The 26,985-nt window shown below is 39.3% G+C and overlaps 1 protein-coding gene across 1 annotated transcript; it reads left to right on the plus strand.

The window, feature by feature from the left end:
• Positions 1 to 22,190: 22,190 nt before the first annotated feature.
• Positions 22,191 to 26,675, plus strand: LOC121851516 (microtubule-associated protein 9-like). The gene is made up of 4 exons (XM_042345395.1): positions 22,191 to 22,804; positions 22,970 to 23,115; positions 24,062 to 24,197; positions 26,538 to 26,675. Exons 1-4 carry the CDS (start codon positions 22,706 to 22,708, stop codon positions 26,652 to 26,654), a joined length of 498 nt encoding a protein of 165 aa, XP_042201329.1. The 5' UTR covers positions 22,191 to 22,705; the 3' UTR covers positions 26,655 to 26,675.
• The last annotated feature ends 310 nt before the right edge of the window (positions 26,676 to 26,985 follow it).

Below are 26,985 nucleotides of genomic sequence, written 5' to 3' on the forward strand. Positions count from 1 at the left end.
AAAAAATCTCCTTCTTGAAAAGCCGAAGAAAGGACAGTCCAAATGTTTCAGCGGAATGTGACTACAATCTACCATCTTGCCATAATTTAGAAGGGAGTAACAAATGGGAAGAGAAGGGCAGTGAGGAAGAGGAAAAATTGCCTAAACCTCAACCAAGAAATCACAGAATGAAATCAACTCCAGTTCCAGGTATTTCTTGCATTTTTGTATGTGTGACATGTGCCTAATGAGGTTTTGGTTATAACAATAATAATAATCCTTGCATTTGATATAGCGTTTTTCACGCCTTCTAAACGTCTGTCAATTGACTGTATATTGTGGGTGACACATACCCTGAGACAAGGAACCTATTAGACAAAAAATACACCCGATCGTTACACCCGAGTGAACTTTCCAGTAGTGGTTGACAACAATATTTATTGCTTTAGAATTAATCGAAATACAGCCAAGGATTCAACAAATCATTCGTTCCGACAGACAAAATAGAATTGGGCCAGTGATAGACAGTTCCAGACATTTGTTTCATTCATCTAGGACCATCGTAATTCCCTTGTGTCCTGTTTATGACCTAAAGGTCTTTAACATCCATAAATGAAGACCAATGATTTTCTCTCCATGTAATAGCATATTGTGTAACTATAAGCAAGTGAAATAAAAAAAATTGGTAGCAGGCAGATACATCATCTTTTACTTTCACGGATGTTTGTTGCTATGAATCTGAGAAAGGATTAGAAGTTGAACTCTCTGTGGCAGCTGTTAGAAATAGCATTTCAAGTCTTTTAAGGCTGCTTTTGGTATTGACGTAATTCTCTTCACGTTTCTATTTGCACTACAATCTTTGGTTTAGTAAGTAACATTGTACATTGTACTTTTATGAATAGAGCATGCATAAAACTATTGCAAATGAATCATAGAATCGTAGATTCACAGAATTGTACAGAACAAAAAGAGGCCATTCGGCCCATCGAGTCTGTGCCGGCTCTTTGAGAAGAGCAATGTAATGTCAATCCCACTCCCCAGCCCTTTCCCCGTAACCCTGCAAACCCGTCCTCCTCAAATACCTATCCACCGCGTTTTTGAAAGTTGTTATCGAATCAGCCTCGACCACCCTTTCAGGCAATGCATTCCAGATTCGAACAACTCGCTGCGTGAAAAAATTTCTTCTCACCTCCCTTCTGCTTCTTTTAGAGACTATTTTAAATCTGTGACCTCGAGTCACTGACACACCCACCAGTGGAAACAGTTTTTCCCTTTCTAACCCATCAAATCCCCTCATGATTTTGAAGACCTCTATTAGATCTCCTCGTAACCTTCTCTGTTCCAATGAGAATAATCCCAGCCTCACTAGCCTTTCCTCATAATCAAGGTCCTCATTCCTGGTACCATCCTCGTAAATCTCCTCTGCACCATTTCCAATGCCTTAACATCCTTCCTACAGTGTGGTGCCCAGAACTGGGCGCAGTATTCTAACTGAGGCCTAACCAGTGTTTTATATAGGTTAATCATAACCTCCTGACTCTTGTACTCTTGTATATGTCCCTATTTATAAAGCCTCGTATCCCATATGCCTTTTTTCCAGCTTTATCTACCTGTTCTGCCACCTTCAAGGATTCATTTACCTGAACCCCCAGGTCTCTCTGTTCTTTCACCCCCTTAAGATTGTATTACCAGCCTGTATTGCCTCCCCTCATTCTTTTAACCAAAATGCATTACTTCGCATTTCTCCACATTGAAACTCATCTGCCACGTGGCTGCGCATTTTACCATTCTGTCTATGTCTTCCTGCAGTTGGCTCCTATCCTTCTCACTGTTTATCACCCTACCTAACTTTGTGTCGTCCACAAACTTGGAAATGGTGCTTGCTATACCCAAGTCCAGATCATTTATGTATATTAAGAAGAGCAGTGGTCCTAATATCGATCCCTGGGGGACACCACTGTACACTTTCCTCCAGTCAGAAAAGCAGCCGTTCACCACAACTCTCTGCTTTCTGTCTCCCAGCCAGTCCTGGATCCATGCTGCCACTGTCCCTTTTATACCATGGGCTTCTATCTTTCTTACAAGTCTTTCATGTGGCACTTTGTCAAATGCCTTTTGAATGTCCATATAAACTACATCAACTGCACTACCTTTATTAACCTCTCAGTTACCTCATCGAAAAATTCTATTAGATTTGTTAGACAAGATTTGCCTTTAACAAATCCGTGTTGGCTGTCCCTAATTAACCCATATTCTTCTAAGTGAAGATTTATTCTGTCCCGGATTATAGTCTCCAGGAGTTTTCCCACTACTGATGTTAGACTGACTGGTCTGTAGTTCCCAGGTTTGTCCTTCTGTCCCTTTTTGTACAGAGGAGTCACATTGGCCACTCTCCAGTCCTCTGGCACCACTCCTGTGTCCAACGAAGATTGAAAAATTGTAGCCAAAGCCTCTGCTATTTGTACCCGTGCCTCCCATAGTAACCTTGGTTGCATCCCGTCTGGACCGGGCGACTTATCTACCTTCAACGCAGTCAACCTTTTCAGTACTTCCTCTCTGTTTATACTTATCCTATCCATTTCCTCTACCCTCTCCTCCCTTACTGCGGCATTTGGTGCATTCACTTATTTTGTGAAGACAGATGCAAAGAACTCATTCAGTACATCAGCTATGCCCTCTGCCTCTACAATAATATTTCCGCCTTGGTCCTTAATTGGCCCCACCCTACCTGTGACTAACCTTTTTTTCTTGATATGTTTGTAAAATACTTTAGAATTCCCTTCAATGTTACCCGCTAACTTTTTTCGTATAATCTTTTTGCCCCTCTTATTTCCTTTTTCAAACCTCTTCTGCACTTCCTATATTCTATTTGGTTGTCTTCTGTATCTTGGGTTTGACATTTGTCATACGCCTCGTTTTTCTGCTTCATTCTAGATACAATTACCTTCGTCATCCAGAGAGGTTTGGATGCCCTACTTTTCCCTTTTGTGGGAATGTATTTATTCTGTCCCCAAGCTATCTCATCCTGGAAGACTTCTCACTGCTCTTTAGTTGTTTTACCTGCCAATCTTTTTTTCCAGTCCACCTTGACTAGGTCCATTTTTAACTCACTGAAATTTGCCCTCTTCCAGTTGAGTATCTTCACCTTAAATGGTTCCTTGTCTCTTTCCATATGCACTCTGAATCTAATGATGTTATGATCACTATTACCCAGATGCTCTCCCACTGAAACCTGCTCCACTTGCCCTACTTCATTCCCCAGAACTAGATCTAGCACTGCTTCCTTCCTTGTTGGGCTGGAAACATACTGATCAAGAAAGTTGTCCTGTATGCATTTTAGGAATCTTTCCCCCTCCTTGCCCTTTGCACTGTTGTTTTGCCAGTCTATGTTGGGATAATTAAAGTCCCCCATTATCACGACTCTATTGGCCTTGCATCTGTCTGAGATCTGTTTGTAGATCTGCTCATCTATTTCCTTCCCACTATTTGGTGGTCTATAGTATACCCCTACCAGCGTAACAGCTCCTTTTTTGTTCCTTAACTCTAACCAGATAGATTCCGTTTTGGGGCCCTCCAGCACCTCGACCCTTTCCACGGCTATAACCGTATCTTTGACTAACAATGCCACACCTCCTCCTTTTTTTCCTTCCCTATCCCTCCTGAATACATTATAGCCAGGAATATTCAACTCCCATTCCTGTCCTTGTTTGAGCCAGGTCTCTGTTAGTGCTACTACATCGTATCCCCCTATGACCACTTGAGCCTGCAGCTCACCACTCTTGTTTGCTAAACTCTGTGCATTGCACATGCACTCCAAGACCGACTTGACCTGTTCTGCATTTCCCCCCTGTTTTATTTCTCCATTTTCTAGCTCTTCGTTTGCATTCTCTGCATTCCCTTTCCCCCTCAAAACTGGTTTAAACCCTCCCCAACAGCATTAGTTAGCCTGTCTGCAAGGACATTCGCCCCAGCCCTGTTTAGGTGTATCCCATCCATATGGTACAGGTCCCACCTGCCCCAGAACTGGTCCCAATGATCCAGAAACCTGAAGCCCTCTTTTCTGGACCATTTCTCCAGCCAAGCATTCTTATGCTTGATCCTGCCATTATGGTACTTATTTGCCCGAGGCACGGGGAGTAATCCAGAGATCACCACCTTGGATGTTCTATTCTTTAGTATGTTCCCCAGCTTTTAATATTCACTCTGTAGCATCTCAGCCCTTTTTTTTACCAATATCATGGATCCCAACCTGGACCACCACTTCTGGATGTTCTCCTTCCCCCTGAAGAATTTTATCCACCCTTTCTGCGATGTCTAAGACTGTTGCACCAGGGAGGCAACGTACCATCCTTGACTCCCGTCTTCTGTTACAGAAACGTCTGTCTATACCGCTCACTGTTGTATCCCTTATGACAACAGCATTGCTCCTGTTACCTCTGTCCCCTTGTTCAACCAATCGGTTTTTACTGTCCTCCCTGGAGATATCAACGCTCTCAATGTTCAGTACAGAGTACCGGTTTGAGAGAGCTACACTATTGGGGGCATTCTGCCCTGCGCGTCCCCTCTTCCTACCATGCCGGACAGTCACCCAGTCATTTTCCGTCTGGGGTGTGGGGTGGGGTGATCACCTCCTGAGTTGTTTGGTCCATCAAATCCTCAGAACCGTTGTACAAGTTTGCAGCCCAAGGCTCCATCACCCCTCTTTCAGGGGTCCCATTATCTGCAGGACTGATAAAACTATCCTGTCCCTGAGCATTAACCGGATGCAAGCATCTCCCGAGCCTCAGGGGAGTGATGGTTTCCTCCATCATACTGTCCAGGAACCTCTCACTGTCCCTGATGGAGCGCAGTGTCTGCACCTCGGCTTCCAGCTCAACTACTCTCAGCTGGAGCTTCCTGAGTTGCAGACACTTGCTGCAGATGAAGTCGCCCGGGCTCAGGCCGCCCTCCATTAACTCCCACATGTCACCGTCCTCGCATTTCACTTGCCACATCATCCTTTCACACAGTGTTTTCAATATATCTAGTTTTTTATTTTGGGGTTTATTTCGTTTTAATTTGCCGTCAGTGTTGTAGTTTCTGACAGTTTGTCCGATCGTTTGTCCCCTGGTTCTGCTGTTGAAAATGACATCACACCAACGTCACTTTTTCTTTTTTCGTTGCTCCGACAGTTCAAAGACAGTTTACCTCAGCCGCTCCTTTTATGCTGATCGCTTGGCCCAGGCTCCGTTTCCGCTCTGTCCTGATTGTTCGCCCCGAATGGGAATAGGTCCAGACAGGGCCTTTATAGGAATATTAGTCCTGTAGAGCACTCGCCTCACAAGCGAGAAACCTGGGTTCGATTCCCGGCAGGGCCAAACCTTGGGCAGGTTTCCTTACTCCATACGCCTGATAATAATCCCTCAAAAAAATAATAAAATTGGTCACTTTAATCCATGACTGTTTGTGGGACACTGCTGTGCGCATTTGGCTGCCGCGTTTCGCCCACAAATATACAGTCAATTCACTTTACAGTCTATTCTGTGAAGCGCTTTGAGACGTCGAGAAGACGTGAAAAAGCGCTATATCAAATGCAAGGATTATTATTATATTAACAGATTCTAATATACACTATCTTAAAGAACCACACAGCAAACTCTGGTTGTGCTTGTCTCTCTTCAAGGACAGCAAGGTCCCAGTGTAGGTCAAGCTTGCGGCACACAAGATCTGTGTGTCCAAACAGGGCCTTTATGGATCCGAGGTCCTGTGGATACAGCAGAGGGGATTCTTCTAGTCCATTTGCAAAGCTTAGGGTCAAGCAGGATTTGTGGCAAACACAAGAAGTGGCTGCAGAGAGGGAGAGTTCTGACCTACACTGACCTGTCGCTATACCCTAGAGGCGGGGGCGGCTTCACAGCAGGCACGTCTATTTACCAAAGCCCCTCACATGAGGACTAGGATTAAGCAGATGGCGCTGAGTAAACCTGGTACTTGGTCCTCGAGAACATCATTTAGGACATGTCGCACATTGTCCTCCCACCACCCTGAAGGCAAATGTCCCTAGATATCAGATGAGAAAACTGAGGCTTGAAGTGACTGCTGCTGGAAGCCGTTACTTAGAATTTATCTTGTAGATTCAGACTAACTCATTCACAAGATGAACTTCTTCTGATAACTGTCTTTCCAAAAGATATGTCACTACATTTTACTGTAAATGTTGTGAAGTGCTTTGAAACATCTTAATGACTTTAAAAGTGCTATATCAAAAGCAAGGTTTATTTATTATTTAATCCACTTTTCTAACTCACTCGATTGGATTCTCACGACATAAGTGGGCTCTGGCCTTTGCACCGCAATCTATTCTCTCAGGGCTCCACCGATGTGCTCAGCTCTTTCAGCACAATCCAAACAGCCACCAGTTTCTGATACTCACATGGTAACTGAAGCTCTTTGTTCTCTACTAACCACTCTCAATTATAATAAAATAATAATCCTTGCATTTGATGTAGCGGTTTTCACGTCTTCTCAATGTCTCAAAGCGCTTCACAGAATATACTGTAAAGTGAATTGACTGTATATTTGTGGGTGAAACACGGCAGCCAATGGTGCACAAACAGTCGGGGTTAGAGTGACCAAATTATTATTGGGGTTTTTTTCTTGAGGGATTATTATCCTCGGAAAAGCGATCCGCCAATCGACTAACAACAGGTTTCCTACTTGCTAAGTAAATAGGTGTGTGGAGTAAGGAAACTTGCCCAAAATTTCACCCTTCTGGGAATAGAACCCAGGTTTCGCACTTGCGAGGAGAGTGCTCTAACCACTGAGCTACAGGACTCCTGCAATTCACTGCTTACTTTCTCAAATGGACTCTCTGTACCATCGTTCTGTATGGCCCCATTTCTCTTGGAAACTGAGTAAGTTTTTCTGTTAAGCTAATTCCTTCATGGTCTCCTAAAGATTCATTACCTAGTATTAATAGAATGGGTTGAAATACAACAGAGGTTGTGATGCTTTACATAACATAACAATAATTTATGAAATGGAGTACAGATTGCAAATCACGTGTTGTTAACATTTCCATCGTATTGAAGTTTTATTTTGTTTCTGATGACCTGAAGGAAATGAAACAACGTGTACTGTGCTGGATGAATGTCCCAAACCCAAACCTCGCCAGCGCCGTCTGAAAATGCAGTGCAGCTCTACACAGGATGATGAATCAGAGAAGTCATGTTACACTAGAGCCTCGTCAGCCCTTTCAAAACATTCCTCAGCTATCAGCAAAACTTGGTGACCGAGAGGCAAACTTGTACTAGGAGCCCCAGTCCTGAGGTAACATGAACAGATTGAATTACACTGCCTTGTTTGGATTGAACAGTATTTAATTAGAATTTATGTTCTGATGGAAAGTGGTGAAAACTGATGCAGTACATTTACGGATGTGAGGATGCTCCATTTACAAGAAATATGTTTTGTGTCATATAACCAGTTTGGCAACTGCAAGATAATAATCCTTGCGTTTGCTATAGGATGTAACCATTCTGCATAATATGCTATCACATCTATTCAGATGTGCCCTTCCTTCCATTTGTTACTATCTCTAAAGCCGGAAGCACTTTTTAAAAAGGATTTCTAAAATAACGTTTTAATGTTTACAATTAATTTAAATATCTATTGGCTTACTTTGCATTTTATTTATTTAATGTAGGCTAAATCTATCATAATACCTGCTTTGAATAATCCTTGAAACTATAATAGTAGTTATAGCAGCAATGAAAGGATGTATTTGGGTTAATGAATGTGTCAGCTGATAGTCTCTCTCACCTGAGTCTAAAAATTGAGCCTTCAAGGCCAATGTCATGACTTTGAGCTCACAGTAGTAGGCTGACACTCCAATGCTGTGTTGGAGTAGTGCTGCATTTTGTAGGTGCCATCCTCTGGATAAGATTTTAAATAGAGGGCGGTATCTTTGGTCTATCTTTGGTTTTCCTGGTTACTTGTGCAACCGTGTTAGTGAACTAAATATGTAAAGTGCTGTGACTTTCAGTTCAAATTCACTAGTTGTGTTGTTTTGATAAACACAACCAGCTGTAACGCTCCAAACATTAAACATTGTAAGGTTTTAAGTTTACTTTTAGTTAACTGTTAATTGTTTGTGTTATTCTGCACCTGTTAAGCAAGTTCTTAGAATCGTAGAATCATCGAATCATAGAATCGTACAGCACAAAAAGAGGCCATTCGGCCCATCGAGTCTGTGCCGGCTTTTTGAGAAGAGCAACGTAATGTCAATCCCACTCCGCAGCCCTTTCCCCATAACCCTGCAAACCCGTCCTCCTCAAATACCCGTCCACCGCGTTTTTAAAATTTCTTTCTTTATTTCTTTCTTTATTTATTGTTATCCATTGTGAGAGAATCTCCTGATTTTGCTATTTATATATGTATCCTGTCGCAACTTTCCTCAGCATTTCGTGTTTAACATAATAACTCTTTTTCCTTTGTGTAGGATTCAAGACTGATCAACTGCCAGTCTAAGACATCATTTTTAAATGTCAGTAGACACACATCCTCATCTACTTGCGAGAGACATGAAGACTCTGTTGAAACAAGGGTGGATTCTTGTATAAGAGGTTGGTTAATTTAGTTGAAGTACTGTTTTGGTCAATAACCCAATCAGACAAACAAAAGATTTGAATAAAGCCAAAGGCAAAAAGAGAAAAATCATGTGTTACACGTTAAAGTGTAGAATTGCCAAAGACTGTAAAACATGTTTGTGGTTTTGTGAGAAGTCACTACATTCCACAAAAAGGGCGCGCTCTAATACAAATGGAGTAATAATTCTCAGGGACGTATTGTCAGCATGGTTTGCAGGTCTTATTGTAGGAAGGAGTGAACTAATACCGATGTTGATGAGCATCTTTTCTGGGTTGAGATGAAGATGTTGCTTAGCAACAAGCCTATGTTGCTGCATACATCACCAAGAGAGCAGGAAATATCAAATAACATGCTGCATCTGTACAAATGAACAGTACTAGACTCAGCGAGCAGGTAATAGCAAAAAACTAATTTTTATAATGATGTATAATTTGAAACTTCTATATGTCAGTTTATAAAAGATATAATTTGATACCTCGGGATTTGCAGGCTAAGGTGGAGCGTAAGACTACTTCCACAAGAACTTGAAGCCCTAACTGGTTCACATATAGACTACGAAAACTATGAAGATATACGGAGTCCTGTAGCTCAGTGGTTAGAGCACTCGCTTTGCAAGCGAGAGACCTGAGTTCAATTCCAGGCAGAGGGCGAAACCTTGGGCAAGTTTCCTTACTCCACACAGAGCCTAATAATAATCCCTCCAAAAACCAAAAAAAAAAACAGTAATAAATTGGTCATTTTCAATCCACGACTGTTTGTGGGACATTGCTGTGCGCAATTGGCTGCCGCGTTCGCCCACAATCAATACTATACAATCAATTCACTTTACAGTGTGTTCTGTGAAGCGCTTTGGGACGTCCTCCCGACGTGAAAAGCGCTATATCAAATGCAAGGATTATTATTATTATTATTATTATTATTATTATTATATTGGACTGTATCCTCCCTCTGTGGTTCTGTTCATTTGGTTCAATTTGCAGTCATTTAATAATTAACCATATGTATCCTACTTCCACCACAAAATAGACAATTGCTACACCCTGTCAATCGCTTTGAGGGATTTCAATGATATCCAAGATGTTGTATCAAATCTAAGGATAATTAGTTTTCTTTAGTTTGGTAAATTGAAAGCCTTGAAGCTGAGATGTCCTTGAACATTTCTACTTATCAAAAGAATTCAGAAGATTCATGAAGTGACAGTTTTGTTTTATGTGTGATAAAGTTTATTTATTAGACATATTTTGTTATTCATAGTGTCACTTTAAATAATAAATTGTTTGAATTGCTTTTAGTATTTCACTGTTTCCTCTATTTATCTACTTAAGCAGTGTTTTAGAAGCATTTATAAAGCTCTCATTGAAGAATCTTCAATTGGACCAGCAAAGTATAGCTTTTGTATTTAAGATATTACAAAACATTATAAAACCGGTTATCATCAATGCTTATGAGAAGTGAGAGTTTTCTTTTAGAGAACTAAGTTCTACTAGTTCATGAATCTACTGGATTCAAGGTTTATGGTGCTTTAAATTCACCACTGACAGCAAATTGGTCACCATTTACCACTTTTAATGCTTGTCTCTAATTTCAAGCCAGCTCGCAAAGTAGCTGGCTTTCTATAGCCAAGTGCCTCTTATTTCATGTCTTTGTGCCACAATGATATAATTGATGTATCACATCTTTAAAAACTGTCCAAAGTGCTGTCTCTTGTGAAAATTATAGCAGATTTTCAAGCTCTGCCATTGTTGATGTCCCTACAAATCATCCCAATTTTTCTGTGCTGTTCACTCAAACAGAAGTTACCGACAATAATAATAATAATAATAATCCTTGCATATGATATAGCGCTATTCACGTCAGTAACTTGCATTTATATAGCGCCCTTCTTGCGGATAGTGTCTCAGAGAACTTAGCAGCGGTGTGGTTTGATATCAATGCTTTTGACCAAAAAGAACAAAGTTTCACACTTTTGAGATAATTCTGAGTATATACAGTGTGAATTAGAAGTGCTTACTCATCGAATTTTTAATTATTAATTATGTTTTTTAAGACAATATTTGTAGAGAGTGTGCAGCTATTACAGGAAATGTCTTTCGTCGCAAATGTTTTTGTCACTGAGTTGATATGTGTAAAAGTCAACAGTTTGAACATCTCATATAGACGAATGAGTAAGGACTTTTGATTTGCCGTGTATTGTACTGTAACCTGAAACGTCGCTGACACTTGAAGAATTATTTCATGCATTTCAAACACCTATAAATCTGGACAAGATCTGTCTCTGCTGGCCATCAATGAGGAGCACCCCCATCCATATTATGTCAGTAGTGAATTCTCTTTACAAATACTTGAAAACATTTGTTTGTTGCAGATACTTTAAAAAGTTTGCTTGTTGTAGATCTTTCAGTGATACCCAACTGCAGTTAGTTACCACTTCCCTGTGAAATATTATTGCTGTGTCACAGACATAATGTAATAATGTAACCATCCCCCATAGCTATTTATGCGTAATACATGCCACCAGTCTATTGTTACTGTTTTTATTTATTAAAATTAAATTGGAAACAAGTGTATTTTAAGGCATTACAATGTTTTCATTCAGATATATACTAAGCCTTAAGACATCAATCAAATAATGCAGATTGCACCTGGAATTTTTATTGTTGCATATTGTCATGAATTAGAAAGATTAGTTTACTTTCTAATGAACATATTAAATACATCCGACCAATAGGTGGTTAGTTTATACTTTTGTGCATGCTAGTCCAAACTAGATCTGGATTTTTCTTTTGTTTTCACATTTTTAAAGAAGAAAACAACTTGCTGTGTGATAAGCATCTGCACCTGACTGCCATGTTGCTTTTGATAACTACTGCATAAAATTGGACGTATTTTAACGTAACCAGCATTTGTTTTCATACAAGGGATGAGATAAAATCACAGGTTGGAAATGATGAAATTGTTGTGCACTTTATTGTAATAACTGCCTAATGCTTTGAGAGCATGTTAAATTATTCTCCAAAATATGTCCTTGAAAGTTCTTGGGCAATCCAATGAATGGCCCAAAAACATTCAAACAACCATCAATTAATGCGCAACAGCCTCTTTAATAATCTTGAAACGCAAGCTCCCTACATCTGTATTCTGCTATATGACCAACTAAGTGTCAAGACACTGGAATCGGGAGTTATCTTTTAATAGCCATTGTTTCGTGAAGTGCAATGCAGAGTGGAAGTTATAAATCAGGCCTCACTCTCCACATTGTTCTGTTGGTGAAAATGACAGCAGTAACGAATGCATCACTCTATTCTGCATCAAAGANTTTTTTGTCCAGTATATATCAACTGTAATTTTCAACAGGAAACAAAAATATTATGGAAGTGAAAACTATGTTAACATCAATTAGTTTTGTGTAATGCTTTCAGCGGGGATGTAAAGTCAACTATTGGTACAATAATATTGCCTTGAGAATAATAAAGTTAGTGGTAACATGGGCAACTAATTTCTGAAGTTTGTTGTATACAGTGCTAGGTTCAGCAGCTGTGTTGGTTAATGACTGTGTGAGCTTTCAGCTATTGAATTCCCACAGAAAACTATCTGCTACACTAAAATCTGGTGGCACAGTAACTCAACAGCCAACAGTCTTCTGCCTGATGTGAATATCTTCTTACAATATGAGTACTATTGGAAAATATTTATCAATATCTCTGTCTCCCATTTAATACTTTCAAGTGGTCCAATCTCGCAAATATTGTTTTTTGTTTGAACTGAAAACTATGAGGAAGATTGTAGTAAGTACAAAATGTGAAAACCATAGACCTGCCAAGAATAATAAAAATTAAAACAAAAACAGAAGTCCCTGGGAACACTCAGGCAGCATTTATGGAGAAAGAAAAGTGAGTCAACCTTTCAGGCCCACAATCCTTCATCAGAACTGGGGCATGTTGCGATGGAGAGGCTTTTAAGGAGTGGGGAAGGCAGAGCAAGGAAGACAAAGCAGGACATGGGGCAGAGGACAAGGGTTAAAGATGTGTTAATGATGCAAAACAAAAGAGGGGATTGCAACAAAACAGGGGAAAGGAGTTGTTAATAATGCAAAAAAGTGGGGGAGTTGCAACAAAACAGGCAGACCAGAGAGAGAAAAGGTGCGTCTGGGACCCAGATGATGCGGTAATGATCACCGAAGAGGGGGAGGGGGAAGGTGAGCTGTTTTGGGATGAAATTATTGAATCAATATTGAGGCCAGAGGGCTGTAAGGTCCCTAGCAGATAAATGAGGCAAAACTAATGTTGATTCATATTCTGCCAACCGCTAACTTGGAAAGTTGCAAAATAACCATGAATAACTGTGTTTTATGCAGATGAAGATCTTGCGGACAATGGTGACAATAGTAATTCAGAGCTAAGGAGCTACACTCCAATGGAGCTGATTAAACGTACTGAAGAACAAGAAACCATCGATCCAGAAGATTTCTCGAAGAAAAAAGATAACAACGGGGTTAGTCTGGAGACTTTGCCTTTTAAAGTCACGGTGACCAGCTCATGCATCATTCCATAGAAGAACGTACTGGAGAAATTAACACCCAATATAACTTTTTTAAATGCCTGAAACCATTATGATTTGTGTTTAAATTATTGCATATCTTACAGCTTCTGCTCATGCAGGATTGTTTAAATACAGGATTTCTTACTTTCAATTGAAGTAATTGATTTAATTTAATTTCAATTGAAGATAGATGCCTATAGTAGCACACTTTGGCTCAACCTCCGTGTTTCAGCTTTTTCCTTGTGGGCAAATGCCCATAGATTTTTACATTACTAGCTATGTTTCACCAACAAAATGCACAGTCAATTCACTTTCTGTGAAGCGCTTTGAGATGTCTCGAAGATGTGATAAGGCGCTATATCAAATACAAGGATTATTATTATTACCTCCAATGGCCCATATGAGATCAGACAATCACTTGGGATGAATCTGCATTTTTTTTAAGGTAAGATTTGAGCATGAGCTAAATTCAGTTCAAGTAAGAGCTTACAACAATAACAACAACAACTTGCATTTATGTAGCACTTGAAGGAATGATTGATCATGAACTAAGAACAAATGCCTTTGTCACAAATCAGGGAACATGTGTAGGTATAGGCTAATGTCTTATGATGAACAAAGATTTAATGCTGAACAATTAATAATTTGTATTATTAATCAGTGTTATGCTAACTCTGTTACATTTCTTTATTGGTAAACATTTCACCCGAAGTACACACATATAACTGCTTTGGAATTGAATCTGTAATTATTGCCTTTCATAGGAAAAAGTCAAAGCTAACATGACTCCACAGGGAGGGAAGAGACAAAAGACAGAATCGTTTGAAAAATCAGTACGTAACAGGTAAATTAAACAATTTACACAATGCCCTTTGCTGGACTTTTATTCTTTACAGTTCTTTATTGCGAAATCTATCTAGTGAATAAAAACAATTTGCATTTATATAGTGTATTTTGTACAAAAGAATATCTCAAAGAGGTTGGTTGACTAATATATTAGTGCACACTGAGCAAAGAAATCTGAAATGTAAAAATTTTGACAAAGGCAGTTCCTATGAGACAGTTTTTTAAAGGCAGCTGGAGAGGTAGCAAGCTAAAGTGATTTAGACTTTATTTGAGAAAATGGGAAGCTAGCAAACGTGATGCCATCATTCAGGAAGGGAGGAAAGAACAAATCAAGAAACTATAGACCAGTGACCTTAACTTTAGAGAAAAAGTGTTGTGAGAAAATTATAAGAATGCGTCATTAGGGACTGTGTAACTCAACATTTGGATAACTGTGAACTGAGCAGGGAAAACCAAAAAGGTTTTGTAAAAGATAGATCATATCTGACTAACCGAATAGCGTTCTTTGACAGCACAGCTGAGATGACAGATAAAGGAAGATTGATGGATGTCACATACTTGGATTTTCAGAAAGCATTTGAAAAGCTGCTACGTAAGGGATTACTATTTAAAACTATATATATATATGGAATTGGACGCAATCTTGTTCACGGTTTGGAAATTGGTTGGGAAACAAGAGGCCAAGAGTTTGGATAAAAGGAACACACTCTGATTTGAAGGGGCAATGACAAATGGTGTCTATCAGGACTGGTGCTTAAGCCTCAGATTTTCACAGTATATAATAATAATAATAATAATCCTGCATTGATATAGCGCTTTCACTCGGAGACGTCCAAAGCGTTCACAGAACACACTTAAAGTGAATTGACTGTATATTGGGCGAACGGGCAGCCAATTGGCACAACAATGTCCACAAACAGTCGTGGATTGAAAATGACCAATTTCTTATTGTTTTGGGTTTTGGAGTGCCAAATATATACAACAACAGTTTACATTTATATAACACCCTTCACGCGGGGCAGTATATAAATGCATATGTATGAATGCATCAACAGGAATAGAGAGGAGTATATTCAAGTTAGGAGAGCAGAAATTACAAATGCATATTGACAGATAATAATAATAATAATCCTTGCATTTGATATAGCACTTTTCACGTTTTCTAGACTCTCAAAGCGCTTCACAGAATATGCTGTAAAGTGAATTGATTGTATATTTGTGGGCGAAATGCAGCAGCCAATTACTCACAGCAGTGTCCCACAAACAGTCGTGGATTGAAAATGACCAATTTATTATTGTTTTATTTTGGAGGGATTATTATGATGAAGCTGAAGGAATTATATGGAACTATGGCAGATAGAGGTGCACCCATGCACTCAGGGGAACAGCTCAGAAGGGATGTTTCAAAGAAGACTGACATGGTTGATTCTGTGATTTCAGGCTTTATGTTATCAAGAGAGGTCCTAAAAACTGAAAGTATTCTCAATAGAATTTTTTTTTATTTGGGAGACATATTTCAGTATTTTAAAAATCTGGGTAGTTGTGAGTAAGACATTTGATTTAGATGGAGACAGAGTAAACGACACAGATTTAAACAACAACTTATATAGCGCCTTTCACTTGGGGTAGAGTCTTGGAGCTCTAACCTTCACAAGATCACAAGATTGGTTTGGATGAAGAAGGCCTTTTCGGTCCATCTGATCTCATCCTTCCATCCAATATGGCCAGAATAGAGTACAGATGATAATATATTCTGTGAAGGGCTTTGAGAAGTCTTAATTATGTGATAAGGCGTGATATCAACAACAAAAACAACTTGCAATTATATAGCAAATGCAAGGATTATTATTATTGCAAAGAGCACTTTATCCAAATGGATGATACAATGTTGCCAAAGAACAACTAGAAAATGAGCACATCATGACTTCTCTTTATATTTTACTGTATCCTATCAAGTCCTTGTGATGCCATTGAAATTACCAATCAGGTGAATGACGCCTTCTGGGGTAAATGATTGAATTCCGTTGGTGGTATCCAACCGGAATCACCAGATGGAAGCCAATAAACTGTCGCCAAAAGCTTTCCTCTTAAGAACTATACTCAATAGAACTTGCTCAGTATTTTCGTTCTAATTGTTAGAAGAAGAAAATGCATATTGGAAACTTGAATTAAAATCAGAAATGGTAGCTTGGCTCCAAATGTTGCCCAGGAATGTGCCTGAAATATCAGGAAACTTCTGTTTCATGTCCTGTGAAAGAAAGGATAGCCAGCAATAGAAGCAATACTGGCATGTTCACCACTTGCTCTATTAAGATTGATTCATATATACTGCATGTAGGGTGTCAGAACTTTCAATGGCATTCTTGTTTTTGTGTGAAAGAAGCCAGTTGCACCATTTTGTACATTTGAAACAGTCAAGATCATGAATGGTCTCTTTCAGACAACAAATTGCAAGACATAGGTCGGGGTTGTACAAAGTTAGGTACAAATGCCTATTGAAGTTGGAGCCACTGAATAGAGATCACTGCCAGGGGAAGAGAGTTTATGGTGAACCATAATTTTCAGCTGATTTTCTATTTCACATCCCATCAGAAACAATGTAGTCTTGAGATATGTTATTAGTTAACAAGAATAGACCAAAATCGCACTATGCATTACATAAAGCAAGTGCCCAGAAAACTCCAAACTTCACCTATCCTTAAAAATGATTAGATTGCGTTTCAGTCAGCAATTCGTTCCGGGACGCTATGCCAGGTGAAGAGTTCTATATAAATACGGTTGTTGTTGTTGTTGAATTCATGTCATCCACTGGTTCCAAGTCTAAATTTTATAATTGTAGCAGCAAACAAAAGTCTTTTCTTGTCCCCTAGCAACTTGTATGGTTCTTTAGTCTGCAAATGTAAATTATAATATTTGAAGTCCTGTTTTATTACCTTAAACAAATTTCAGAATAATGGTAACAGATAGCTTGTATTTTATTCAACTGCACCTATTGTGTTCATTGAAGACAGCTGTTCAGCACTGCCATTCTGTATTCCTGAATTAAGTTGCAGCATCTGTTTGACTTTGATTATTTGACCATATCAATACTTCTATACCACAACAAATACAATAATGTTATGCATGCTACAATTAACGGCATTCATCCATTACGATTGTTTTAGATAATCAGTCTTTAGGGATGATTGTTGAAAAGAAAATTCCCTAATGGACAAGGTATGTTTGTATGTCACTGTCTGTTGTGGTTCATTGTGCTTACCAGTGAAATCCATCCAAGCAATGATTTATTTTCAAGTGTTATCTGAAAACAACTGCCAAACACACAGTAATTGGAGGTGGCTATTGAGGCAGTCAGTTATGTTATTTGAAAGGGAACACTTCAAGAATAAAGATATATTAGGGTAAAGTACAAACACAAGGAATTGGGATTAGAGTAGCAATGGACTGAATGAGCATCTCCTGTCCTGAAATTCATATGATTCAATAATTATATTGATATTTTAAGGGAACAAATTATAAAATAATTTGAAGCAAACAGGAGGAAGATACTCCTGAATTAATGAAAACTGGCACAAAAGTTTATTTTCTCTGGTTTCAACAAAGGCTTTGGTGATGAGTCTTAATCTCACTACTAGTTTGACTTAGATTCAACAGTTGGAAGATAAGGTTTAATTTTACACAAGCACTGAGACAACAGTACAATCACAGAAATTGCTGTAATTATTTTTTTCTCTGAAAACCAATTCAAGAATGTATAGTCAGCAGACAGAAGGAATTACATCGAATTACATATGCTGCAGCGCAGAATCAGGTGATTTTACTCCACTAGTCAATACTGGTGCTTATAGTTTACATGAGCCTTCACCTCTAATTCCCTTTCGTATACCCCTCTATTCCCTTTTCCCTCATGTGTGCACCATATTGTATGTTGAAGTTTGCAACAGTGGAATTGCAGAATTCCACGGGTAGTTGAGCATGATTGACAAGATAAATGTATGAGCAATACAAATATCAAAAGCATTATGCTAGACTAAGTTAAAGCTATTTTACACAGAATACCTTAAAGATTAAATAAATTTTAGCCAGTTTTTGGAAGAAATACTTTTTTTTAAATGTATTAGAGAAGGAATGTGTCCTTAATAATGGAAGGTATTGCACTGTAATTTTACAGTTAAAGTGGAGACCATACATTTTATTGAAAGAGAATTGGATGCTTGAAGAAGAAGAATATTGAAATGTATGAAGAGTGAGTTTGGGTTAGATGATTCATTGGGGAAAAAAACATCAGTTCAGATTTGGCAGGCTGAATTCAGTGATTGTTATAAAAGGTTCACTGGATGGAGACATGGAATGTAACTTTTGTCACAGTTTGGCTACAAAGTCATTGATGAAAGAACCCTTGAAAGAATTCCAGTTAACAAAATAAACTTAAAATAAAAATATTCTGTTGGACTTGGTATACGTTTTTAACTTGTAGTTTCCGAAATCTATTTTCTTTCTTCAGTTTTTGTGATTAAAACATTTTGATGAGATCACAGAAGAGGAAAAATGACCAAGAAAAAATCCTTAATTTGCGCACGTTGAAATGCGATCCAAGATTATATCAATCCAAATTCAAATTCAACAAATGCAGTTCCTAGAATTATTTTGTAATGTTGTCTTGCATGATTATGGCCTCAAGTTGAATAACCTGGAATTTAAGTAATAGTTTATTCCATGTATTAGTTAGTTACATAATGTACCACAGTTAATTCAGGTATTACATAGAGCAAATCTTTACCTTACTTAATTATTTGTTTGTTTTCTCTCCCACAGACCTTTAAGTTCTCAAACAATGATCTTAAATAGATGTTTTGTTGGAAAGGGTCCTCGCCCCAATTCAGCTGAACCTCGGTACTTAGGAACATTAAAAATCTTGGATATTATGTCTCCAGGAAATGCGACTTCTAACCTTGAAAATGCAGACACAATCAGAGCATCCATTTATCAGGTGACCAACATTACAAAATTCGACATAAAATTGTGAGAAATAGATTTAGTTATTAAGTGCTTTAGCTATTTGTAAAATAGGTAAACTGATATATGAGAGTACAAAAGTGAATTATAGATGTCAGTTCTGACAGGATAAACTTTCAGGAACATTAAGGAGGTTTGTTGTTTAAAATGATGGGAATACAATTCCATGCATGCAATTTTCAGTGACAGTTGACTATCTTGTATACAAAATAACCAATATTCCTCTCAGTTTGAATGTAAGCATCTGTTATTAACTTTAAATATCTGTACTTTTTTCTACTTTTGCAAGCTTTTTCATTTGAAGTAGTATTAGTTCATACATATTAACCAACTTGGTGTGGATATTTAACCACAATTATTTTTGAAATACTTTAAGAGAGTTATAAAATAAATTGAAAGAAAAAATGTACAAAAATGTAGCAGGAGAGGTTAAAAAAATCTAAATTTATAAATATTGAAAGCTTTTTAGTCTCAACTACTACTCCTTTTCCCTGATGGAGATTGCAAGAATTCAGACAGCATAAATCACACTGAAGGCATAGACAGCACTGTGTACACACTTAGGGTACTTTCCATGATCTCTACTCAATTCCTACTCAATATTCACACCACTAACAGTTCGATGACTTAAATGTATGTGTTATAAAGCATGGCCTTTGTGTAGGACCTGCAATTCCAAGTAAGTAATTTGGCTGTGTTCATCTTTGTCTCACAGGAGTGGCTGCAAAAGAAAACACAGCAACTTTATGAAGCGCACAAAAATAAGAGACTCAACGAACAGCAAGAAAAGGAGAAGAAACAAAAGGTTCCCCTTTTATCTTCAGGTTTTGCTGATTTGACCTCACAAAATAGGCAACTTCAATCACTTTAACTTCTCGGTCTGTAAACACTATGAGGGTAGTAAGCAACCATTCCTCGGATTCAAAATGCTGACAAACATGCCTGTTGTAAACATTTTATACATAACACATAACAATCATAATTTCAGATCAATTCAGTAGACAACTGCACATTGTATGTTAACAATTATGGTTAGATTTTCCAATTTTTAAATATTTTCAGTCCAGTTGTATTAAAATACTCTTCTATTGAATTTGTAAAAGTTGTTACATTAAAGGAAGCTACAATGTCAATGCTAGTATTGGCTTTGGTCTGTGCTAATCCCTGATCTGTAGGGATCAAATTTGATTTTATCCAGGGCAGTGGTGGGGAGCAAGCAATACAATTAGTCTCCAAGTGCCCATATGGGATGCTGGATTAGCATATGATCAGGAATACACAAGGTAGCCCTTGACTGAATAGGTCATGGTAAAGATTCTTACTTGAGAGGCAGTTCCTATTGTGTAATCGAAGGAGCTGTTGCTTATGAACCAAAGGATCGTTGGTTCGAATCCCAATCTGGGTTTGCTGATCTCTACAGGGGCGGTATGGGAAGGTGAAATTGGCTCCAGCCTTCCCAGAGTGAGAGAAGGGAAAGACAGCCAGGGTTTGCTCCTGATTCCCCTTCAGGGCTGGTTGTGTTCTTAGGTGGCTGCCAGATCAGGAGAGGTTAAACTCAGTCCTCTACAATCAAGTGGCCTGTCGACACTCACTGCCAAGGCTCACACAATAAAAATGTTAGCAGAGAGCAATCAGTACCTGAGGTACCATATGTCCAGCAAGTAGATGCCAGACCAGGAGCAGAAAGGCAGTGGAGATAAAATTATGAAAATTAATTGTACACAGTAAATTTAAAAATAAAGACACATGAAAAATAGTCAGTGCCTTTGAAGGATGCTACCACCTATGGAAGTAATCCCAGCCCTGACATTGGAGCTTTCTTTAATGTAACAGCTTTTAAAAATCCAAAAGCATGGTATGTTTTTAATACAACTGTGTTGAAAGTTCCTTTTAAAATATTTAGAAATTAGAAAACCTAACCATAAATAGCCCATGTGCTTTTAGCAGAGGAGGGTAAGGGAAGAGCACTGAAAATTTATAACAGTGAAGCAGATACAAAGAAAATCATTCAACTTATTACATACATAAATAATTGAATTGATGGTATGTAGGTGTATACAGTAAACACTAGGAATATTTAATTTTTAATTACTCTTTACAAAATTACTAATGGTGATTCAGAGCAAACCCTATCTAAAAACAAACAGCATGAAAATTAATCTTATTCTATATTCATAATTGTTGTATGCCTTTTTTGATGCTGTTGATAACTGAAGTATGAAATTAAATTTGCCGATTGCTTTAAAGGAGAAGATTGAAGGCAAAGAAGAAGCCAAGGCTTCCTTTGATGCCTGGATGGTGAAAAAGGAAAACGTGCTCAAAGAAACCTGCAAAAAAAAGAAAGAGGAAGTGCAGAAAAAAATTAAAGAAGCAGCAGAAAAGGAAGAGAGAAGAGAAATAGCAAAGAAGGCAGTGCGAAATCTTATTTAATTTCATTAATTCATTATTAAGTCTGTTTTATTTAATCGAAGAACAGTAACATTACTTTGCATACTGTTGAAGATTGTACCTAACCCCAAATTGATTCAGTGGGGGATAGGCAGCCAGTAGAGCCCTTTTGAGGATGGAGGTGATGGGCTGAGGGAGCGCTAAGACAGGAGAGCTTGCTGATTGGGAAGTTCTGGAGCTTGTGGAGGCTAGAGCTTGGGTTGATGGTGAGCAGGGCATTCGAGAAGTCAAGTCTGTTTAAATCTGCTTGCAGTGTTTTTGCAGGAGTTAAAATATACTCAGTTGTCAGTACAGGAACAATGGAATAGACCATTCAGCCCCTCGAGCCTGCTTGGCTCCTGTCAGTGCCTTCTCACCTCAGGCACTGACAGCATCAATCTACATGGTGCCGGTAGACACTTCACCTCATAAGAACATAAGAAATCCTAGATGAAAAAAGACCAAGGTCCATCTAGTTCGCCTTCCACCTTCCTGGCCATCTCATGGAGCCAGTACAGAACCTCAGGGTCTTGTTCGATTTTCAACTGTCCTTGAAACCCCACATCCATGCCTTGACCCATTCAGCTTTCCCCCACCTCTGCGACATTGTCCACCTCCACTGCTACCTCTTTCCTCAGGCTGCCAAGACCCTTATCCCTACTTGTATCATAACCAGGCTTGACTACGCCACTCTGCTCACTGGACTTTCCTACTCTTCCCTTCACAAGCTTCAAACCATTTAGAACTCTGCAGCTCATGTCTTGTTTTGCACCAGACTCAGTGAACCTATCACCCACATTGTCACCCGGCTCCACTGGCTCCCCATTCCCTAGAAGATCGAGTTCAAAATCTTCATCCTTGCTTTTAAATCCCTCCATGGTTTTGCCCGATCCTACCTCTGTAATGTTCTAAAACCTTAACGAACCCCTCACTTCCTCCGCTCAGCGGGAGAGCTTTGGAAAATTACGACTAATGTATCTGCAATTTCCTCAACTATATTATTTAATACCCTGGGATGGAAACCATCAGGTCGTGGAGATTTGTCTATCTTAAGTCCTATTAAATCTAGTAAATTTGTCCCTTTGACTTATTTTTAGGTTCCCTTTATAGTCTACTTCTCCACTGAGAAAACGGATACGTAGTACTCATTTAACAAGTCTGCCGTCACTTATTGTCCATCACAGTCTTTAACAGTTGCCTTTGCCACTCTCTTTCTCTTAATTGTAAAAACATTTGCTGTTAGCTTTGATATCTCTAGCAAGTTCTCGTCATGTTCCCTTTTTTGCACCTCTTATTACTTTCTTTGTATCTCTTTATTCCTTTTTATAGCTCTACCAGTCTGCTGCATTACCATGTTCCCCACATTTGTGTAAGCCTTTTCTTTCAGCTTGATAATATCTCTTGTTTGTTGACTGTGGTTGCTTTAATACACGAGTGGAGTCTTTGCCTATTAGGGGTTTGTACCTGTTTTGTAAACAGTATCTGCGTCAGGTAAACATTAAATGAACTGAGTAAACTCTGCCCTTTCCGGTAGGTATTTGAAAAATGGAAACAAGAAAAAGATGAATATCTGAAGGAAAAATGCAAGAAACAAAGACAAATTGAAATAGAAAAGAAGAAACAAGAAGAAGAAAAAATATCCGAAAAGAAGACAGCAAGTCTAACAGCATTTCAAAAATGGTAGATAAATTGTTTCCTGCTAAAAAACTAAAGTACATGCTTGTGGGGTTTGTCTATAGCACTTTCCAGTATATCCTGTGAAGTGCTTTGGGATGTTCTCCCGATGTGAAAGGCACTGCACCAAATGTTAAGATGATGATTATTATGTATTATAAAATGTCGGAGTATACATTGTGAGCTGTAAGTGCAGCTTCTAAATCCATTTTTTTTAGCAATTAATGTCAGAGTATCTCCAAATTATTCTGCAATAATTATAACTGTTTACTAAAATACAATTCACATTTATATAGTTTCTTTCACATTGGGCAGATATCTCAAAATGCTTTACACAGATGGCAGGGCACCCAAGCTGGTGGAGAGAGGGAAGTAACAAAGTGAGGTTAAAAAGGTCAATTTTGAGGTGGGCTTCAAAAGTGGGAAGGGAAGGGCAAGTCAGAGGGACTCCATAGAGAACCTGATAACAGGGGCAGTTTGACTAAAAGCTCACGCACATCAACCACTGACTGTGAGACAGATAGGGCAGGGGACATGAAGCACGCTAGTGTTTGCTGAGCAAAGGGAGCGGCCATATCCATAGGATTACAGGAGGTCACAGAAGTAGGTTGGGGCGAGGCCGTGGAAGGATTGGAAAGTGAAGACAAAGATCTTGAATTTAATTGCAAGAAATATTCGCAACTTATTACCATTTGAATTGTTTACCTTAGCTGTCACAGCTTATTAAGTTATTGAAGTTATTTTGGCACAACTTTGATTTTGTGTCCGGGTTAAAAAAATCTCAGTGTGAGAGAGAAAATGGGAAACCTTTTTCGGGTTCACAGATTAGGAGGAACTAAAAGTAAGCAAACATTGGAAACAGAGAATCAACCTAAAACTAAATAGAATTAGTGGTATTGTTTTTGTATTTAGACTGCTTTAACTGTTTTGCTATGATTTATTACAATGGAAGGAGTGAAAAAAAAGAAGTGCTAATAAAGCGAAAGTTGAAGGAAAAGATACAGGAAGAACAGAGGAAGAAACATGAAGAAGAGTACATAAAATATGAGAAAGAAGAGACTGCATTGGCAGTGTATGAGGAATGGCTGGTAAGCTCTGCGCAGAACATTGGAAAGCATTTAAATATTTTCTAAAGCTTTTTTTTCTTAATAATTCATAAGGAACAGAGCAATAGATGCTGCCTTAGAATCGTTTTAGTGTGATGGTGTTAATTTGATGTTTGAGTTTTGGATCCTTTTTGAACTGCCAGTGTTATTTATAGTGACATTCTGGCTCAGTTGGTAGCACTCTCGCCTCTGAGTCAGAACGTTGTAGGTTCAAGCCCCACATTAGTATTTGAACTTACATAGTCTAGGCCAGTGGGGCCAAACATTTTGGTCAACCAACAAAATACATTTTCTTGGTTAAATATTTCTTGATTTGTGGCATAAATCAAGAAATATTCAATCAATAAAAACAAACCACTGGTCTGGGCTGACACTACAATGCAGTTGGCGGGGTGGGGGGGTTGGCGGTGGGGAGTTGCATTGTTGGAGTTGCTGTTGTTCGGGTGAGACGTTTCACAGAATCCCTGATTGCCTCTAAGGGTAAATGTCCTGTCGCTGACTGTCTTCGACTGGTTCAAATCCTACCTTTCACACTGTCTCTACTTTGTCTCCACGAACGGATTCTCCTTCAGCCAACACAACAACAACAACTTGGATTTATATAGCGCCCTCCACACCGGACGGCGTCTCAGAGCACTTCACAGTAACGGATCCCGGAGCCGAGCCAGGGGGAGGGGGAGGAAGGTGACCAAAGGCACGGTCGAAAAGAAAGGTCTTCAGCAGAGATCTGAAAATAGGGAGAGAGGGGGTGAGGCAAAGGGAGTGAGGAAGGGAGTTCCAGAGCCTCGGGACATAGTGGCTGAAGGTACGGCTGAGGGTGGAGCGGAGGACTCGGGAGACAAGGAGGAGGCCAGACCCAGAGGAACGAAGGCAACGGGCACTGTTTTGAAGAGAGAGGAGGTCAGAGAGGTAGGGGGTTGCAGAGGAATTGAAGGATTTGAAGACAAGGGTGTGGATCTTGAAGTCGATCCTTTCTGGGACAGGCAGCCAGTGCAGTCTGGCAAGGACTGGGGTGATCGGGGAGTGGAGTTTGGTGCGAGTGAGACTGCGGCGGCAGAGTTTGAATAATCTGGATTTTATGGATGGTATTGGAGGGAAGGCCGGCGAGGAGGGTGTTTGAATAGTCCAGCCGAGAGGTGACAAAGGCATGGACCAGAGTTTCAGCAGCTTTTGAAGTGAAGTATTGGCGGAGACGGTTAATGCGTCGGAGGTGGAAGAAGGCGGTGCTGGTGAGGGACCAGATGTGGGGGAGGAAGGATAATTGGGGGTCGAACCTGAAGCCTAGCATTTGTTACATCTGGGCTTGACAATTCCCTGCTTATCAGTCTTCCCAACGCTTCCCTCCACAAGCTGCAGATCATCCAGAGCTCTGCAGCTCATTTCCTCTTCCGCACCAGCTCTATGACCCTATCACCTTCACCCTCGCACGGCTCCACTGGCTCCCCATCCCCAGAGGATAGGGTTCAAAATACTCGTCCTCACCTTGAAAGCCCTCCATGGCCTTGCTGCTTCCTACCTCTGTGACCTAATACTATATAGATCTGTTCGCTTCCTCCTTGATCCATGTCCCCCACCCAGCCCGCCCCACCGTCTGCAGTCGGGCTTTGGCCCCACTCGATCCAACAGTCCCTTCACCTTGCTCCCTCCCTTGCCTCCTCCAAGACATGTCTCAAGACCCATGTCTTCAATCGCGCCTTTGGTCACTCTCCTACCCCTACCTTCCCTGCCCTCCACCCCTCCTGATCCCAACGTCCTGCTCGGGTGAAATCCCTGACTGTCCAGCGCCCTGGGACGTTCTCCCGAATCAAATGTAATTTGTTGTTGTTGTTGACGTTAAATATCCCATCACATGACTCAAAGAGAAGGAAATTTCTCCTGGTTTCCTGGCCAACAATCCATCAAATAAAATTGGTAATTTGTTTCATGGTTGTTTGTGGGACATTGCTGTGCACAATTGGGCTGTCCCGTTCATCCACAAATACAGTCACTCCACAGTAAACCCTGTGAAGCTATTTGTGAAGTCCTTCTGACGTGAAAGTTCCTGTATCAAATGTAAAAATTATTATATTATCATCGTTAACAATCAATACACTTTGTCATCATTGTGGCCTTAAACTCTTTGAGACACCCTTCTGATGTGAAACGCGCTCTCGAACGTTACCCTGCATGAGGGGCATGATATAAATGCAAGTTGTTGTTGTTTTGTTATAAAGGTAAATTATATTGTTGTGCATTTGTAGTTCTCAGTTCAATGTACAATGAGAGATGGAAATGCTTCACATTAATGTTCATTCCCTGGTATTCTTTTGCTTATTTTTATAGGAAAAGAAAGAACAACAAGAAAAGCGGGAAAAGAGTGAGAAGAAAATCATGCACTTTTTAAATTGTGAGCCGCCTCCATGGAGCCCTCCAAATAAAACCATTCCATATAGAAAATAAACCGATATCATTTGTAGCCAACTTCACGCTCTGCCCTTTTTAGTTTATGAACACTAAGGGGTAAAATTTACAGTTTTAATATTATCACCAGATTAATTATTGCTGGTTTTAATTTTGAAATATTATTTGTAATGTTTAGTGTTAAACATTAAGTTTGAAGACTAAACCTTTCAGAGAATGACAGAAATTTTCAGGGTTTGGGTGGCCGAGGTCTTGAATAGTAAAATAATTTGAGGCTTTAGGGGGAGTGTATACTTCAGTCCTTCTGACCCTCACACCAGGTGAGCAAACATCAGAATTACAAAATATGCCTAACACTAATCCAGGAGCC

Source organism: Callorhinchus milii, unplaced genomic scaffold (genome assembly GCF_018977255.1).
Source record: "Callorhinchus milii isolate IMCB2004 unplaced genomic scaffold, IMCB_Cmil_1.0 Scaffold44, whole genome shotgun sequence".
NCBI lineage: Eukaryota > Metazoa > Chordata > Chondrichthyes > Chimaeriformes > Callorhinchidae > Callorhinchus > Callorhinchus milii.